Genomic DNA, 21054 nt, shown 5'->3' on the forward strand with positions numbered 1-21054 from the left:
TTTAAAGTACCTTATCTACTCATCTCTAGCAGGTATCGGGCTAAATGATGGTGAAAAAAATTGCATTAAAAATAACGAAAAGGGAATATATTTTTTAATGAACTGAACGGCAATAATTTTTTGGAAAATGGTGTTTGGATAGTGAAAATCTCAAGTACGATATCGAAATGAGTCGCATTGAAAGCTAAGGTCGAGCCTGAGGCCTAAACACCACACCGTAAAATAAACAGACATTTTCCACATCTGTAGAGGCGCATTCAACATAATTATTCGCAGAAACCGAACGGACTGAGTAGAAATAGACTTACTACGCCTGACGATCTTACTTTAGCCAGAAGTTGCTTGGCATCGGGAACGAACACTGCCGGTCCCTCAGTGTTTGTACGCGCTCCCACCAAAAGAATCGACATAGGACCAACTCCCTCGCAGAGTTCCTTACCGTACACCTTAGTTCTAAGCCGGAGTACTGCCCAGTGCAAGTGACAGATACGCACAAAGACTAACACATCTCCATCGCAAGTCTAGTGATTTATTTTCGCCATCAATCACCTCAGGGTTTCTAGTTTTAATGGGTGAGTACATCGCACTTTATTTTAATGTAATTAAAAAAAAACGAAATTACCCATAAGCCTCCCTTCGTAGAGATCTATTTCAGTATTTGCGACATTGCCCGATTATTTTTAGCTGGAATCGGGAATTTTCATAAAACGATTTCAATGAGGGCATATTAGAGAGCTAATTAAAAAAAAACTTCTATTACCAAAACTATTTTTGACGATGATTCTGGTTTAATGTTTTGGCGCGAAAATAGACTAATAGCTAATATAAAAACAAATTGAATCTATTTATGCCAACCGATTTCAATCGGCGCTCTCAAATTTGTTTAAATTGAGCACGTTCTAGAAGTGGAAACGTCCCAAAAATTAGATTTTTTCGTAAGATGTGCAGTGTTTTTATTTTTTGATTCAATCAGAAATATTTTTTATTCCTGGTAGCCTTTAAAGCCAAGACTCAAACATAAATTAGAAGCAATCTCATTAATTAAATTATGACAACACAAAAAGGCAATCCCGACGAAAATTTAATTACATTAATCAAAATTAAACGAATCATTTATTCGAGCGTCTCTGTCTGTCTTTTTTTACTTCAAAAGTCTCCCTGGCTAAACTGAAATAAAAAAGTTGGTTAAATGAACAGGAACATCTGTATCTTAAAACAGTGAAGCGTTCTTTGTTAATATTTAATTCTCACTTGGCTATAAAATGGCACCGAGACAAGTTTGGATGCGATCTGATTCTTTCCAGATCGTTGTTCTCTTATGGATATTGTTCAAACTATGTTTTATGAAAGTTAAGTTATACACGATAGTTCTTTTATTTATACCGAGTAAGTCGTAAATAAGTGCAAATATTTTCAGGGCTGGTAGATGTCGATAAAAAAAGCATATTTTCTCTTTACCATTTTTCAAATAAGTCCAAAATAACCGAATTATTTTACTTCGAAAATTCACCAAAAAATTTGTTCTTTGCTTAAATTTTGTGAACCACTGGTCTTTTCTGGATATAAATGTTTTCTTTATTGTAAATTTAATCTAATATCTATGTTGCCATATTATGAGGCAAAAAATTCCAATTTTTTTTTCGCGAAAGAAACCTCATAGTCGTGTTTCTGGGGTCGAAATATACCACTTCTAAAAATATTTGCACTTATTTAGAACTCACCCTGTATATCTGCAACAAGGAATACTCTATTAAAATTGTTTCTTGGCAAGTCTATATTATTTATTGGACAATTCAGGGTGGTACCTACCTGTTATATATGTAGATGAGATCGAAATAAATTCTTTTAGCAAATTCTTGGCAAGCTGAGAAGTATTTCTATATCGCAAAGCAATAATACCTCCAGTCGAAAGGTTATTCGACGATACGAATGTTAAGCTATGTATTGGTGTTTTCCAGACGTAAAAAATCTTAAGGCCCACATACACTTTACTGCACGGTTAAAATCGGACAAAAAAACAAAGTGTATGGGGGCCTTAACAGTCTGAAATTAAAATTACAAAAATATGAAACTATAAATTATTTTATAATTTACGTTTAAATTGCATACATTTTTTGGTAAAGTGGTGCATCAATATATAGATCTGTTGGTATTTCTGTCCAGGCCACGAACGGACTGAAAATTACGTTTCCAAGTTAATAATTAACAATTAAACTAATGAATAGTGATTTTAATACTAATTAATAGCAATTTTAATTTCTATCACATACAAATATCAAATTGGATGTAGTAAAAAAGGTTAACTTCTAAATATAGTACGTACGTTAATTTTATATATGGATTGTTTTCAAGTCAGCAGTATTAATAAAAATAATTTATATTACAAGTCAGAAAAATAATAAAATAATCATCCAATCAATAAATAGGGCTAATAAGTTATTCTTTTAATTGCAAAGTAAAACACTAGTTAATCACAATTCGCTAAACACTAGTGGTTATATTTTAATCCACCCGTATTCTCGTAACTTTTAATAATTTATAAATTCTAAATTACATATATACATAAAATTTAAATATAATCCACTACCACCTAACCACAAATGTTATCTTTTATGGTTAACCAAGATAATTAAATTCGACTAATTAATGGTAATCAAATTATTATATAATATACGGGGTGTTTCAAAAAACATGTGCCATCTCTCATGGGGAGATTTCTCACGAAAAAATAAGATTTATATTTCATATCAACATAGGGACCGATTCTAATGTGTTTCGTGGATACAGGGGGTTAAAGTTTTAATCCCCTTTTTTCGATTTATTATAATTTTCTTCCAAGTACTTTTAGTGATTCGAATAATTTCGTTAACAGAAGAAAAAAATGTCAGTGGCCTACATGCTCCTGGTAGCTTTTACCCTCAAAATTTCATTCGAATCGCTAAAAGTACTTGAAAGAAAATTATAATAAATAAAAAAAAATATTAAAACTATATCCCCTGTAGCTACGAAACAAAGCAGAATCGGATCTATGTTAATCTGAAAAATAAATCTTATTTTTACTTGAGGAATCTCCCCACGAGATAATGGCATATGTTTTTAAAACATCCTGTATGTATTAAGGTATAATTTGTGAACTGAAAAATAAATAATAGTAAATTCTTAACAGATACCTTCACGGTTTCACTCAATTACAAATTGTTATAATCGTACTGTTAAATGTTACTTCCAATTGATTTTGTCGTCTAAGGATTTTTTTATCATAATTGTTTATAGAAATTGAAATGCATATGGTATTCGATTACAAGCGCATATTACCTCTAAATGGCATGATGCATGTCATCATAACGATCTCAACTTGTCAATTTATTTATTTGACCATGTTTCAATAACTGCCTGACATTGGTGAAATACACAAACGTATTTCTTGATTAATAGTACGGAATATTTAAATCTCGAGGAACTGATTCGAGGTACAGAACGAACATTTTAATTTTTCTTGCAAAATAAATAATAAAAATGTTGTAAATGTTACGCAGACACGAAAGCTTAGTGTCCACAGGTGCCGAGATAATTAAAAATTGATATGAACAGGACATAAAGTAAAGAGACATGTTTGGAATATTAAAATGTTATTTTTCAAGTGTGCTTACCGGCTGTGTGTGTGTAGAAGTAATATTTATTGGCGAGGAATACGACAAAATACTTGAGGCATACTAAATAGAGTTAAAACGAAGCTTAGTAAAACTATCTCGCATCTTAAGCGACATCCGGTGTTAGATACACAACTGCCGCCTAGTTTTACTAAACACTTTTAATTATATTTAAGTTTACAAGCCTTATTTTACATCTTTTACTTCAAATAGTTTCAAATTAACTCGAACTTAATAGTCGCATAATAGCTACTATAAATATTATTTTTTAATTCAAAAACCTTTTTACTAGTGAAATAAAAAAGCAGGTTTCCATTATTTGAAATACACATATTTATGATAATTTTTTAATCTCTCAATTCCATGGCGGCCTACAGCCAATATTATATGACATCCAAACAATTTAATTTTTGACAGGCAGTAGTTTTCTTCCAAAAATTATTTTTTTTAAAAACGGTTAATGATAGGTATAGATATATATGTTTGATATAGAAATTCATAAAATTTTATAGAGAATTTAAATATGAAATAAGTAGTATTTTAATAAAACACGCTTTTAGATGTATCAAAAAACTTTTAATAAGAGTAACTTTAACTCTACGTATATGTTTCGGCTTGTTAGGCCTTTTTCAAGAGTTTTTTAAGAACTAATCGTCTAACTACACTGTAACTATATATATATTTGCTATGGGGGTGGGTTCAGAGAGTTTACAATAGGGGTAATAAAAAATGTGTTTAGAAATCCTTGTTGGTCGTTAACATTATTTTCGTTTTTAACAGATTTTAGTATTTCTAACTGTTCAATGTAGTTTAAGCGTCTACCTTTTGTTTCTCTGTGTAGTAACTTAATTGAGTTTTCATTAATTTTGTGATTATTTACTATACAATGAGTTGCAAGACCAGAACTATGCTGGAGATTATTAATAGACTTTACATGTTATTTAATCCTTATATCTAAATTTCTACCTGTTTGGCCTATGTACACGGCATCACAATCATTGCAATCCGCCCTATATACACCCGACTTATTTTTGACATTAGTTTTGTCTTTATTATTTAATAAAATTTGACCTAAATTTCTTTTATTTACGTTAATAGTTTTACATCCTATTTTATTGAGATTATTTGATATTTTGTTAGTTAAATTAGGAATGTAGTTTAAAAGTCGATAATTGTTATTGTCTTTAGAATTAGCGGAATACATTTTTTTTTTTTCATTAATATTTTCTTTTGTTTTTTCTTTAGCATATTATCAATAAGGGAACACTTATATCCATTGTTAATGGCGATTTGTTTAATAATATTTAACTCTTTTTTAAAATTCTCTGGGCTCAGTGGAAACATTACTAATCTATGAATTAAACTATGAAAGGGTGACATTTTGATTTGCCAGGATTGGTGTGATTGACTATGTATTACAGTGTCTGTGGTAGTGGGTTTTCTGTAAATATCAAATTGTAATCTATTAGACAGTTTTATAATTGTAACATCAAGAAAATTGATGGTATTAATACCTTTTTCAATAGTAAATTGTATTCTCGGGTTAATTGAATTTAATAATGTTAAAAAACTGTTTAAATTTCTCTCGGTCCCTGGCAACCATATTTTGGCCGCCATATTGAAAATATTTTTGTATTTTTAATGATATACAAAAAATATCCGTTCTAGATATTGATCTCTCTAGAAACTTCTAATGTGGGACATCCTGTATATCAGCATAGTTATAAAAGATTGTTACAAATATCCAGTTAGAAGATTTTTCATATTTTAGAGTATTCTCGGAATGAAAGCATATAAAAAAATATCTTTATATAGGTGACACATTATGTGGGCTTGTAAACAGAAAAATGTCAATAAGGAGTTGGTGAGAATTAACCAAGTACAATGGGGTAGTAGATTAAGCTTAAATAAATCAATGTCAATTGAATACCATTGGTATACATAAACACACAATATAAAGCTTTCCCCTATACGTATATACGCAAGGAATATTAAATTTAATGTGTCTCACTTAGTTCCCATTATATTAAAGACAAGATGTGCTCCTCAATTATTTCTAGGGGATTTCAGTTAGCCTGGATCATATATTATTATAGTTAGATAGTTTATATTCTGAAAGCCTTTGTTAGAACTTGCTAATCTACATGGGGTTTTCTAAAAAAACAGCTTAATTTCAGACTTATGCACAAGTTTATAAAAGAAAAGGATTAATAAAACGAATTTTCTATTTATAAATAACCATTATTCCCACCAGATGCCTGCTATAAATTCTTTGGAGTATTAAAAACATCAAATCACTCTGCAAGAAGTAGCTAAGTTTATTTAGAAGTCTATTTGAAAAATATGTTTTCATAGAGTTTAAAAAATTGAAAAAGAAATAAGAAATGTTCCGTTCTTCATGAGACAGTAAAGTCTGACAATGATTCTTTAAAAAACAGGGTCTGGAAAAAATCAAGTAGCGCATATACAGACCAGACCTATACCCACTTGAAATGCTTTCTAGGGATAGTTAGTTAGATTCTTTCAGTTTTTAGGTATACATATAATAAAATTATATAAGACATTTATGTATGTATTAAAATTGGAGAAAAGAAGGAAAATATCTTAACCATCTAAGATTCGCTCTGATGATATAGCCAGCAATAAAGTAGGTCTCAAAATGAATATGGCAAAAACAATGGGCAGAACATTTGGCAAGAAGGACAGACAACAGACAGGCTACACCATTATTGGAACTGGCTAAATAACCTGAAAATGATGTATTAAAATTAGAGATATTTCAAACGAGAAGAATTTTTAATATATCAGAAAATAATTTTCAAGATTCGAGCAATTAAACTAATAAAAAATCGACTGAGTATAAAGAAATGTAATATGAGAGTAATAATAAAAGATTTTATGGAGCTTAATTTCTCCTTAAGTCCAATACCCAGAAATGTTTAAACGGAGCGTATAACATTTGGTCTGAAAAGGACAACTCGGTTAGTAAACAAACTCGAAGTTTAATATACTTGGATTTAGAAGTATCCAATTTCATTGACTTAGAGAAAATATACATGCCTTCCACGAGAAGATATAAGTTTGGGAACAAGAATTTTAGATGTAGCAATTAGCCAAGGGAAAAAATAGATTCCCACATCCGGCTATTATTATTAGTTTTATTTTTAATTAGACTTTCTGTTCTCTGTTCTGGAGTTAAGTTTCCCTGGATCAAACACGCTTCATATTAATATTATTAATAGACCTTATGATATATCGCCTTTTCAAAATGATCGTATCAACACGGAACAGACAGTTATTTTAGTAACTGATCCTCCCTACCAGCTCATATGTTTGATGTTAAAAATATTGAATAAAACCGTAGATATTCCAGAGGAATTTACTACTATTTCATCTTTAACAAATTTCTCATTTATCTAAATATATTTAATTATAGAAAAAGGAAGTATTTAATCAAAAAACTTATTTATAGGTATATACCCCTCGAAACCATAAGTAGTTTTTCTTGCTTTGTAAAATATTTCAATGTTTATTTTAGTGGCAATATAGTCAGAATATTCCTATGAGAGATTTTTATTATTTGTATGCATACTGTGTGCGTCTGAAAAGTAGCTCATCCCCTATAAATTTTTTATTTTTTCAGATAAAAAAACGAGATTTGGTATGTTTAGTATATGACACAAATTAGAATTGATTGACGTGTTCAGTTGTTTTCGGTCACTTCTTGTTTCACCGGAAATGACTACAACTTTTGATTTTTAAATGGCACCCTCGGTATTTTTTTACTTTATTCCATAGAAATATTATATATATTATATATATATTTCATAGAATCAAAATCGTATTTTAAAATTCATTCTAGAGTGCCATGGCTATGCTAAAAACACTAATTCTTAATCAAGGAGCCTTGGAAAAATAGATTTCGTCGTCTAATGTTTTTAGTGTCTTTTCCCGGCCAGTTAGAAAATGCCCAAATCGTATTTTTTATCATATCTCAATTTTTTCAAATGGAACGAGGGTGGCTCATTAGCATATTTGGAAAACAGCATTTTTTTACAAATAATTTGATACCACACACTTGGTATTTCGAGTCAAATTTTCGTTACGAACCACAAGTTATCATTTCAAATAAACCATATGCGAAAATGTCAAAAGTTGACGTATGATATGTCATTCTATTCATATCTATCGAATAAAGTAAAAAAATAATGTAAAAAATCGAATAAAGTAAAAAAATACCGAGGGTGCCATTTAAAAAATTCCGGTGAAACAGGAAGTGACCGAAAACAATTGAATACGTCAATCAATCTTAATTTATGTCATATACTAACGTACCAAACCTCGTTTTTTTAACTGAAAAAATAAAAAAAATTATAGGGGTCAGCCACTTTTGAGACGCACCCGGTATAAACGAGTGAGAAATAAGTGTCTAGTGTTCAGTTCGATTTCATACAATTTATACAAATTAGGAAAAACAATACGATTTTCAGAATGAAAATATAATAAAAAATGGGTATCTACCGTTAGGTTTTAAAAAGGGGTTTTCAGAGAGCGTCATAGTGCAATGGTTGCATTTTATAACTTGAAATCTGCTAGGCACATTGCACGGTTTGGCACCATCTGCTCGAAAATGTAGGTGTGAACCAGTCGGGCGACGAATTTTATAAAAATTTCAACCTCCTGCCTAATAACAATGGCTTGTTTATACAGACGTTACGTGAAAATATAGATAAATAAGGTTTTAAAAGTACGGGCATGAATCATATCCTGAAAACAAATTTGTTTGTAATTTCTTTGGAGCTTTCAGCAGCTACATCCCTGAAAACACTAATATAAGATTTTTTGAAGAGTGAGTCAAGATATTTCAATAATAAAAGGTATAATTATCAAAACAATCAGCACATTATTGCCCTATAGGTATTTCAAACAAATTTACGAAGAAAAAAGAAGGTTTATTTTCATTTTCTTTTTATTTCCCCTGATTTAAGCTTACTCTAAATTTAATTAGCTTTTATAGGTGTTTATCCGGCTTTGAGCATTGCTTCCAGTGATTTAAGCCAACCAAAACAGATAAGAAAAGTTGAGCTTTTAAAACAACTAATTACCAGATAAAGAAACATTATTTTATTTACTTGTAGCCCATAAAAAATTACTACCTAAACGGATTTAAAATACAATTAAGATATAGTCGGAACAATTTTTTTCCCATAAAAAAAACTTTATACAGGATGCTCTCAAGAAACAAATATTTATTAAGTTCTCTTGATTTTTCATGGAGGTAGTAGAGACATTCTCATGGCACCACCTCTTTGATTTATGTTGCAATACATTAGAAAATTTAATAATTAATTTATGATTATTTATTCAAAGTACGTACATAACCCCATTTAAAATAAGGATCTTACTTGGCTGGTGCCTTTGGGTGCTGTTAAAAGTAATGAAGTAATCGCCATTTCGACGATTGCATTGTAGCATATAAAAAAGTAACGGTCTTAGAAGAAACGGTGACTATAAGCTTGCATAAACTAACGTTTATACAGTCAATTAGACGGTTGACTTTTTACTCTGCCGATACTCCACGCCGATAAATTACTTACACCGCCATGCTGTTCCTCTCTGAATGATATAATTAGTGACTAAGACGAGTGACAGCTTGACAAGCAACTCGATACATCTAGATTTCGATACCAAGCCATTTCGTTTGGTCTAAAAACATTGAACAGCCAACAGAGATTTTTGGTGTGACATATCTGTATCAATTTTATTACTATAAAAACTATTTTCTATAATTTAGGAAATTTTATTATCACGAATAAATTATAATTTTGTTTTCAGTACATCGTTGAGTTATAATACCGTTGAGGATTATCGTTTTACACATAATAGCTATTTATGTAACTAGTACCTAAAATGATGTTTTTTAGGACGAATCATTACTGTTTGCGGACGAGGCGTTAGCCGAGTCCGAAATAGTAGATGAGTCCTAAAAAACATAATTTAGGTACGTGTTACATACACTATTTTTTGTCATACGCTTTTTACAGTTTTTTAGAACGCATATTTGCAAATTTTCCATATTTGAAATTATAATGTTTGAAAAAGTTGGCTTATAAATTCATATCTTAGTAACGAGTTTGTTTATTTCATCGCATTTTGACATGTCATTCGAAATTTGTCACAAAATCACACAAATTCATCAACAATTTAAAATGTTCCAAAATCCCGAACATATTATTGCCTAATAAGGCCAAAGAAATCGTGTTGGATTACTTCCTGTGAAGTCTCGTGCCATTTACCAGAAAAGAATATGATGTTTTTAATGAATGGAAAGACAAAAATGGCGTATTGTTGTAAAATGAAGATGTATTGCTAAATTATTTCCACGAAAAAAGTAAGTACCTAGGTACTTACTTTAAACAAATAACTTAGCTTTTGATATTGTTAGTATTTAATAATTTAATTATAAATATATGTATAATTTTATGTGATTTTGTGACAAATTTCGAATGACAAAATAAAACAACCAAATAACGAATTTAGACATTTTAGTCCATAAAGGTTGCCATGACGACCTTTACGGCCTAGGCCGAAAAAGAAACATTTTACGGACTGAAATGAGTCCGTAAAATAGCTGTTTTTGGGAGCGTATGACAAAAACATATTTAAAAACCTTTATACAGGGTCAGTCAATAATGCGTCGGGCATCTGTAGCTCCTATAATAGAAACTTAGGAATTTTGTATAGGTGCAGACCTAAAGTATGTATTGGGATGTAAGTTTCAGAAAAATATTGTAACTTATACAGGGTGGCTCAAAAAAGTGTGAGTGGATCGCAATGGTTTTTTTTTAAATAATAACAAATTATTGCATTTTTGGCTTCCTCTCTGATCGCTTTGCAAAATCTTAAACCACTATTAAATATGTTTTGATAGTTTAAAAGATATTATTGAATAATTTAAAAAATATTTTTTCCAACCTTTTCTAATTTTTTTTTAAAATACAAGGAACGTCCTCAAATCAACACTATACCTACTAGGTATTTACTATTTACTATAGTTGGTCTGTACTTAACTTTCCTATAAATATAGTAATCTTAAATCATACAGGGTGTTCAAAATTCTATGCCAAGCCCTTTCTAAAATATAAAATAGTTTTTCTCCGTTTTGTTAAACGGAACACCCTGTATATTATTCTTTTTTTAGATGAAGGATTAAAAATGAACATTTTTTTGTATTTAAAGTATTGCAAATTTTTTAACGCTTTTGCGGATTTTCGTAATATTATATTACATAAATAATATGTATCTAATAATTTTTGTCCGGTATTTTACTGTTGAAAGTTGAAAGAGCCATAATAAAACACGAATATTTGCGAAACCGCTAAAATTTTTAAAATACTTTAAATACAAAGAATGCTCATTTTTTAATTCTCCATCTAACAAAACTATAATATACAGGGCGTTTTTCAAGAAAAATTATTTTATATTTTGGAAAATTTGCCATAAAATTTTGAACACCCAATACGGTCTAAGATTACGATATTTATAGGAAAGTGAGTACAGACCAACTATAGCAAATACCTAGTATAGTTTTGATTTCAGGAAATTTTTTGTGTTTTTAATAATCTTGTAAAAAAATAAAAAAAATATTTATTAATATTCCTGAAACTATCAAAACATATTTAATATCTTAGGATTATGTTTTTATGAAAAGTGATCAGAAAGAAAGCCAAAAATGCAATAATATACAGGGTGTTTCATTTAAAAAAAATCATCCCCATCCACCAACACTTTTTGAGCCACCCTGAAGAAGTTAAATATTTTCTTGAAATACATCCTAATACATACTTAAGGCTATGATTTAGGTTTGCACTTCTTTCAAAATTCCTATCTTTTTTAATCTAGGAGCTACAGATGCCCGACGCACTTATGGACCGACGCCGGACCCTCTAGAAACACCTACTTTTGAATAATATACACTACAACATATTAAGAGAAATGGTTCTCAGAACTTGTTCAGATGCTAATTTTGCTCCGTTTTCTTTAAAAAATACAACAAACAACCTTCATACGTGTCAGATCTCTCTCAACTCTGACCAAGTTAAACTGGAAAGCAGTAGAAATTACAAAGAATCGTTTTGTTCCCTTCTTTAAAGCCATTTCAACTCATTTTCCTGTAAAATATATTTTTAAAGAGCTAGTTAAAAGCTATAAGTGAGAGCCTGTTTAGTTACATTTTTATCCTGGCATCTTAAAATGAGAATATTTGGCAAAAGTGAAAAAACTAAGGCTGTCAGGTAGAAAGTCTGCAGGGGTCCAGAAATTGTGGACTAAAAACAGCCGCACGTGTGAGACACATGTGCTCGTCTTCTTTTAAAACTTTATTCAGTGGCGGTACGACCGATCTCGGCTATAAACGCGCTCGGGCAGTATTAAAACGGTTAATATCATCCAAAAATAACTCCCATATATTTATTTATCTTTATAATAACTATTTACGTTTGTTATGGCTGAGAACTGCGGATTTTTTGCGGCTAAAATTAAAAGTTTAAAATAAGAACGAAAAAAGCGCACGTCTATGGTAGATGTGAGGGTTGCCAGATCCTTTTTTGTACCCATGATAATAGTTTAATAGTCTGGTGATGCCAGTGACTCTTTCTGTTTATTTTTCTATTTACGCTTTTGATTCTTAGGCCTGTGGAAAGTTCATTCTAATATGAACACACAAGACACACCGTCATATTGAGTTTTATCTTAAAAATCTGAACATTTTTAACACTGTGACTAACCTCCCGGTTCCAGTGACGTACAGGAATGACTTAAAAATGTACCGGTACTTGCAGTAATGCCGGTAAAATTTGAGATGTTACTAAATAACGTACTAATATATTGGTAATCCCGGTTGTTCCAAAATGTTCCAAAATGAACCAACCAGAATTTTATTTTCCTTTTCAGTGCTAGCCATTTAGCGTGATTTTTAAGCAGACACAAACTGCAAGTTGTTTTTTCTTCCTCAGATATGACACATGACATGTATGACATTTTAAAACATTTTACTGCGTAATACTACGTCTAATTTACTCTTAATTTACTGTCTCGTTTCCAATACTTGTAGAACCTCAAATGTTTTGAATTTCATTAATGATTACTCAAAAATGAGTTTTTTTAATTAACAAAATAATTAATAAGATTGATGTACAATTATAATAGCTGTGATAGCAAATAAAAATGAAATAAACATATTTCAGGTTAAGTATTGCCTAATCTCGTATCGCCTAATCTCTACCGGTTCCTATTTTGCCGTCCCTATTTTTGCCGGGATTAATTTATACCGGTACCGGGAGGCTAGAGACAGCACATTTTTAGTACAAATAAATATAAGAAATAGCATATTTGCAAACTGGGTGTTCAATTTTCCAATATTCCAGACAAAAATTTATTAAACCCATACATACATACATACATACATACATATGTATTATTTGTAAAATTTTATTAAACCCAATCGAAAAAATTTTATTAAACCCAATCGAAAACTAACAGGCAATTTAACAATTTGTTTATGTTTTTTCGCAATAAACTGGATGTTTATAAAATAGCGAAAAAATAGCTTCATAGAAGCAGGATATGGCCGAGTAAATATTGTTTTTTCCTCAGCTAAAATATTAGTTAAAACGATCTGTTAAATTTCTTTTTGCAGGGCTATTATAGAACAGAGAAACGACGACCTGGAGAAAATATGGCGTTTCAGTTATGGCCTTTTATCCTCACGATTACTCTGTACATAGTAAATATTCTAGCTGTTGATCCGACAAGTAAGTAAAATTAGGAAGGTTTATACATTTTAAAACCTAAATTTCGTTTTGACTAAGTAAGTAACCTCTTAGGCCACATCAATCTTTATTTACACAAATATAATAAAATAATTTGAGAGAATAAACAGACGGCCTCAATGAGAGAATTGTCTTTTATTTTATTACCCGTAATTGGCAAATTAAAGCTCATATAAGATGTCTGTTTGTCCTTTCCATATATGCTTATGCGGCTTGTATATCTTAAACGATTTAAATTTAATCCAAGCAATATTTAATTTTTTTCAGTATATTCTGAGCCATCAGTTGCCCCGGTGTCCCCCCAGCTCCCCGTCGATGATATTACAAAACTGGTAAAAGAATCTGTAGTATTTCAATGTCCAGAATTGGGGGAAAAGATTGACTGGCAATTTAAGAAAAATAATGAAACTATTACAGTGGTTAGTTTTTATCTGTAAGAGCAGTGTTGCCAGAAATTTTGGAGCGAATTTCTTCAACGGAGCCAAAAACGTTTTTCCTTCAACTTTACAAAAAATTCCAGATCGTGTGAAAAATCACCAGATTTCTTGTATTTTACCTATTTTATAATTAGGAGAAATTTTTTAAAAAATTGTCTCTGGTAATTTTTGGACACAGATGTATTTAATTAAGGTTTTTTTATAAACAATAACACGTTAACACAGTTATGGTATGTGTATAATAGACATGTTGAAAGATAAAAATGAATCTATTATTTTTTTGTTAAAAATATTAAAATCTTTCGATTTGCGGACTTTTTGACAGCAACATCGCTTAAACTACGGTATCCTTAATTAAACACCGTTAAAATAAAATAAAAAATAGATAAACCATACAATAAAAACTCCTACTACATAAAACAATAAATACTCCTGTATATTTTAACAATTTTTATTGTGAAAAACTGCCAGAAACCTTCATATTGTCTTCTTTTTGGATAAGAATCTTTCAGCCCTTCAATCGACGAAATTTGACTGTAAAATCCTTCATATTGAAGGAAATCCTTCAATTCTGGCAACACTGTGTGATAGACTAAAATATACAAATTAGATTATTCTTCTTTTTAGCATAGAAACAATCGGACTTATGAAATCGCCAATCTCAGCCTTGCACATGATGGAACATACATCTGCCAATCGGGTTCCAGGGTTGTAAAGCAATTTCGGTTAACTATCTATGAGCCACCATATTTTACGAAAAAACATCAAATGGGACAAAAGCTTATTGTGAAACCAGCTGGAAATATGGCACAGTTAAAATGTAAAGCTGCTGGAACACCAATGCCTAATATTACCTGGTTTAAGAATGGCGAAACACCCAACAGACAGCTCGGTGGCATTAAATATAATCACTGGACACTGACTCTTGAAGATCTTGTTACCAACGACAGCGGGAATTATACATGCAAAATCTGCAATTTTGCATGCATTAATTATACTTACAGTATTGACGTAGTAGGTGAGTTTTTGGGGAAAACATACCTAACGTATGGTCCTAAAGTTTTGGGAAAATTTTCATCTGGTTTGGTTAAGTAATAAAATGCATTTAATGAAGTAGTCATGGTAATGAAAATGAATGAATGGTCATCAGTCATGTCACTTCAATGAACAAAGCAAAAGATTTTGGGTTCTGCTTCTTAAAATGTCTTATAAAATTGATCTTCGTTCGAGTAGTTTATAATCTTGTTGGGCGAATGGCGAAACGAGATATTGTCGTCATTTATCGGGATCAAAACATTAGCAAATCGACAATTTATCGCACAGTCAACGAATGTGAAGAAGGGATACCATGTGTAAATTTGCCTAAATCCGGCCTTCATTTTGAACCAAATAAGAGAAGGAAGACTAATTGAAGCAGCAAAACACCAAATTGGGATCTCACAGCGAAAACTCGCCAGGAGATTTAATATTGGAAAGACTACGGTGTTTACAACCCTATCAAGTAACAATATTCTCTTCCGAAAAAGGAGGAAAGCTCCAAAATATACAGAGGCCCAGCTAGAGAGAATTCCGAGATGTTGCCGCGCGCTGAGAGTGCATTTCGTCAACAAGTTGATCGTGATGGATGATGAGAAATATTTCACATTGTCCAACTCTGAGATGAAGGGCAATGATGGGTTCTACACGGACAATTATGAGAATGTCCCTGATGATGTGAGATTAAAAAGTATGAAAAAGTTTGAGGACAAAATTTTGGTATGGTATGCCATTTCTGAGGCTGGCTTCATCTCACATCCTTACATTGGCGTTGTTCGGGCCTTAAATGCAGAGCTTTATATCGAGAATTGTCTCCCTAAACTTCAGTTTTTCAACACGCATCATGTGGATGACGAAATAATATTTTGGCCGGATCTCGCTTCATGCCATTACGCGAGAATGACAAGGGACTGGTATGAAGCGAACAACAGCAATTTTGTACCGAAAGTAGACAATCCCCCTAATCTACCTCAGTCTCGCCCAATCGAAGAGTTCTGGGCAATATTGAGTCGGAAAGTCTACAATAACGGGTGGGAAGCACAAAACGAAGAACAATTGCGATGCCGTATATTCAGAAAAATTAGAGAAATCGACGCCGAAGTTGTCCAAAGGATGATGGAACGCTTCAGGGGAATTCTTAGGCAAATCGAAAATAATGGTCCCATGTCCATGGTTTGAATTTTATTTTATAATTAGGATAGTAAATATAGGTTGTTTAAAAATATGATAAAATATAAAACTTTTTATAAGAGTTGTCAGTTTCTGATTTTTTTCCCAAAACTTTAGGACCATACGTTATTAGTTCTATTTTTTTATATGTTGGCAAGGTATAATATAGAATGAGATACCGAGGCGGTTCCATTAGCCTACTTCTATTTGGTTTCCTCCACTGGCGACGGCAATAGATACTTACAATTTTCTCAAAGAATAACATATATTTATTTCCTTTGAAACAGAGCGATTTCCGCATAAACCGTACATCAAACCAGGCTATCCGGAAAACATTACGGTTCTTGTTAATTCAACGGCAAAGTTTGAATGTCCTTTGATGATTGTCGACTTGGAGCCTTTCATTTACTGGATTCACTTTAACTCATCATACGCTTTCGACGAAAACAACCCCAAGCCTCCAGATGAGAACGAAATCAAGGTACTGATACCTTCGAAAAAGCTGATCTCTCTGGTGATGGTATCCAAATTTCTTATGCAAAACATACTTCCATGTAGTTCACTTATTTCTTCGTAATACGACAATTAAATAGAGCTTTCTATTTCATAAAGTTATGAGTGAAATGTAATGAGTTGGACTACGACGAAATATGTAAATTATTGGGCGTACTCATGATGTTTAGACTTCTACGGGACTCTAATGTGATGGAAGAAGTGTTTTTGTTTATTTGTGACTAACTATATCGAAGAAATATTATTTAAAGATGGTTTAAAGATGGAATAACGACCCTCGGTGTTGGTGACTGTTTTCAATTATTTTCAGAGCGATACCACAACACGCCAATTCTTACAAAAGAACTGATAAACACAACAGCGATTAAGGGAAGCAACGTAACTCTTGAATGCCATTTTTTATCTGATTTGCATCCTCATATTACATGGATAAAGCTAAATAACACAAATACAAATTCGGCAGATAACAGTTCCGGGTCCACGGTGCAGGTACTCTTCACTTAAAAATCTGCTTCAGCATGGATTTTCCTACTAACATTACTGTATGGTTTAATCTTATTTTCCACATTAAAAAGCAAAGCTTTTATACAGGTATGATTTACACGATAATGAATGTTTGTACAGAGTATCGAGACAACCGTGTCTTTTCTTAGACTTTTATGATATTTTAAAAAAACTTGCGTGCATGGATACAGTTGTGCGTAATTCGTGGCATTTTGTAGTTACTAACATAATATGACTCTTTTTTAGTTTAACTAAGATAAACTGAACAATAAATTTTGTTTAATTAGCAGTGATTATAAGTAAATTTGCAAGATTTTTTCAGGTGTAACTTTTAACAAGCATGAAGTTCCGTTAGGAAGTTTGTTTCAGTGTGTTTGTCAATCTGTTAATACGACTAATTTTTCTAGTGCTACACTTAACCGAATGTGGTAAGAAACATTTAGTAAATCTCTAATTGCCGATTTAATATTAGCTAATTTATAGTGTCGTTAAAAATATTTTAAAATCTCTAACGTGAATCGCATTTCAGACTGGAGATGCGTTTGAACCTGAAACATTAGAACTTTTTAATGTTACATATCAAGATGAAGGTTGGTATGCCTGTGTGGCTGCAAATAGTCTTGGACAAACAGTATCAAAGGCTTATTTGACTGTAGTCGATGTTTTACCAGGTACAAACATATTGAGTTAAAAGATTAGAGACATTTAAAGAACATCTTTATTGTAAGATGTAAATTATTTCAATTTTTTAGATATTAAAGATCCCAAGGAAATGACTGTTAAAATAGGGCTAATAATAGTTGTAGTTGTCGGAGTTGTCCTTTTACTGTTCCTTTGCATTTGTGTTTATTACCAACAGAAGATCAAACGGTAAGTAATTTCATTAAATCAACTATAAATATTTAACATCTCCTTAAATTTTACAGTGAAAAAAGAGAAAAAATGATAGCAGTGGAAACGGCAAGAGCAGCAATAATAACTCAATGGACAAAGAAAGTTATAATTGAAAAAAGCAGCAATGCTACAGAAGATGTTACCGAGCCATTGGTAAAAACATTTCTTATTGCACAGTTTACAGAACTAATATCTTTCTTATCACAGCTAATGCCTGTAGTAAAGATTGAAAAGCAAAAGACAAAAGTGAGCAATAACGGTGATGGAATGATTTCAGAATACGAACTTCCTATGGATTGTGATTGGGAGATGTCCAGATCGAACCTTCACCTCGGTAAAAACCTTGGAGAAGGAGCTTTTGGAAAAGTCGTCAAAGCAGAAGCAGTGAATTTATTAAAACCAGACAGCAAATGTACGGTTGCAGTTAAAATGCTCAAAGGTACGACAAATAAAACGAAAAAAAAAATATTGTTTTAAAACGGTTGTTCTTTTCTAAGATGGTCACAGCGATAACGAGATGATGGACTTGGTATCAGAGATGGAAATGATGAAGATGATTGGAAAACATATCAATATAATAAACCTGATCGGATGTTGTACTCAAGGAGGCCCACTTTACGTCATTGTAGAATATGCACCTTTTGGAAACTTGAGAGACTTTCTAAGACAACACAGACCATCTTCAGGCTACGAAATAGCAGTCGGTATGGAACATAAAGAAAAGAAGACTTTGACTCAAAAGGATTTGGTTTCTTTTGCTTACCAGGTGGCTCGAGGCATGGACTATTTATCTTCCAGAAGGGTTTGAAGTTTGCAGAGATGTTTTTTTTCTAGAATAAATGTTTTTTTTTAATATTTCAGTGCATTCATAGAGACTTGGCAGCGAGAAACGTACTGGTTAGTGACGACTACATATTGAAAATAGCGGACTTTGGATTAGCTCGAGACATCCATTGCAACGACTACTACAGGAAGAAGAGCGATGGAAGGTTACCAGTGAAGTGGATGGCTCCAGAAGCCTTATTTCATAGAGTATATACGACAAAAAGCGATGTTTGGTCCTATGGCATTTTACTGTGGGAAATAATGACATTAGGTGGTCAGTGTTTGGCAATTTTAGTTCTCAACTCTTGTTGCTGTTAGAAAGAAATATATTTAAGCATATTTTACGTTTTAGGAACGCCATATCCCTCCGTGCCCAGCGTAGAGAAACTGTTTCATCTATTGCGAAATGGACATAGAATGGAGAAACCTCCATGCTGTTCGTTGGAAATATATATGCTGATGCGGGAGTGCTGGAGCTACCAGCCAACCGAACGACCTGTCTTTAGCGAGTTAGTTGAGGACTTGGACCGAATTTTAACAATAACAGCCAACGAGGAGTACCTGGATTTGGGTCTTCCGCAGCTAGATACTCCACCATCGAGTCAAGAATCCAGTTGCGACGAAGATTTCCCTTTCCCCCAGTAGAACTGAGGGAAAGTCATTTTATGTATTGTGATTATTTGTGACATTATTCTGACGTAAGAACGACATTTTGTGCAATTTATACGTAGCTGTCTCGAAATCTAGTGTGGCAACTTCGTTTGAGTGGCCATTGTGTATTTTTATTAAAAGATCTCGTTGTAAGATGTCTGAGTGGAGCACCTGCATTTTTTATTTATACAACTCTTTTTTATACCTGAAGATATTAACTAATGTTTTCAATGCTAGTAATGCCAAAAGAAATTTTCTGCGTCCATTACAAAAAAAGGAAACGTGAAATAGTTGTTGCAATAATTAAATAAAACTGTACTTAAATTCAAAAAGAAATGCCTGTTTTGCTCAAAAATTATTATGTACATATATTTTTTGAAATTTGTTTGTTGATTATTTTTAAGAATGTTTGTCAAAATTGCAGTATGTAAATAAATTTATTTAAAAAAAGTGAAACTTTTAAGCATTTCTTATGTATAATTTCTTTAAGCGTGTATAACAGTATTAATAACAGGAATATTCAATCAGTTCATGTATTTGTTAGCTCGTAAGGATATGATATAATTGTAAAAAATACAAATATTGTTCGATGTTTTCCGATAAATATATATAAATAATACTATTTGCATTTACGTCACATAATTTAATTTCAAATAAGACTTTAGACAAAAAAAATCAGTATAATGGATATATTTTCTAAGACTGTATGTCATTATTAGCTTTGAATGTAGATTAATAAATGTTTTTAATATGAAATGTCTCGATATTGATTTTCGGCTTTCCAAACAAAACTTCAAGTTCTTCTCAAATTGTGCAACACATGTCGATTATATTATGAGAACAACTAAATATTTTATAAGCCTTCAGTCAAAAGTAATGCGAAAACGCAGAAAAGAAAATTTGCCAACAATGAAAACCGTGAAAACTGACAGTAAGAAAATAATGGGAAATGGTTATGTAAAACTGGCAGTTTAGAAAATTTAAAGAAAACTTCCTAATGTTTCGTATACGTTTTAAAATTTGACACAAAATTCTGGCTGCACAAAAATGGCTTTGAAACAGCTATATAACACACTGGTATTTTAGATAAAAGCAGGTCGAAAATAGATTCTTTTTTGCTTTGAATAAAACATCAATCTAAAAAAGACAAAAATAGGTACAACTCTATGTATCACAAACCAAAAATATTTTAGTATAAATATAACAACTGGATACGTAATAACTAGAAACAAAGGGAAATTTCAAAAATGTTTAGCAAGTTCATGACAATAATGGAAGTCTTGAGACATCGACATTTGAACTGAAAGTGATTGCTTCATTATTAGAATATGGCGCATCTGGGTGGGAGTATGCGGTATTGTCAGAAAGTTATTACTAATCTGAAGATTCCTCCATCAAGTCTATACTATGTCTTAACTAGAATGATAAACTAATTAAAGATTTAATAACTTTGTATAAATGTTTTATAGATACAAAGACTCTTCTAATAATTGTAAAATAACGATTATTTTGGTAAAATAAAGAGAAAATATGTACCTACAAAAA

At 31.6% G+C, this 21054-nt stretch overlaps 1 protein-coding gene across 2 annotated transcripts; it reads left to right on the plus strand.

The window, feature by feature from the left end:
* Window positions 1–300: 300 nt before the first annotated feature.
* LOC115875106 (fibroblast growth factor receptor homolog 1-like) lies at window positions 301–20265 on the plus strand. 2 transcript variants are annotated; one of them, XM_030890496.1, is made up of 12 exons: window positions 301–572; window positions 13348–13462; window positions 13748–13899; window positions 14545–14935; window positions 16410–16603; window positions 17669–17810; window positions 17892–18009; window positions 18066–18186; window positions 18241–18472; window positions 18531–18835; window positions 18895–19132; window positions 19211–20265. In XM_030890496.1, the coding sequence occupies exons 2-12, from the start codon at window positions 13387–13389 to the stop codon at window positions 19501–19503; spliced, it is 2262 nt and encodes a 753-aa protein (XP_030746356.1). In that variant the 5' UTR covers window positions 301–572; window positions 13348–13386; the 3' UTR covers window positions 19504–20265. The 2 variants fall into 2 exon arrangements, with proteins under 2 accessions (XP_030746356.1, XP_030746357.1); XM_030890497.1 differs by lacking the exon at window positions 16410–16603 and adding an exon at window positions 16946–17124 and having other exon boundaries at window positions 19211–19503.
* Window positions 20266–21054: the final 789 nt, after the last annotated feature.

Source organism: Sitophilus oryzae, unplaced genomic scaffold (genome assembly GCF_002938485.1).
Source record: "Sitophilus oryzae breed Bouriz unplaced genomic scaffold, Soryzae_2.0 scaffold_1318_pilon_pilon, whole genome shotgun sequence".
Taxonomy (NCBI): Eukaryota; Metazoa; Arthropoda; class Insecta; order Coleoptera; family Curculionidae; genus Sitophilus; species Sitophilus oryzae.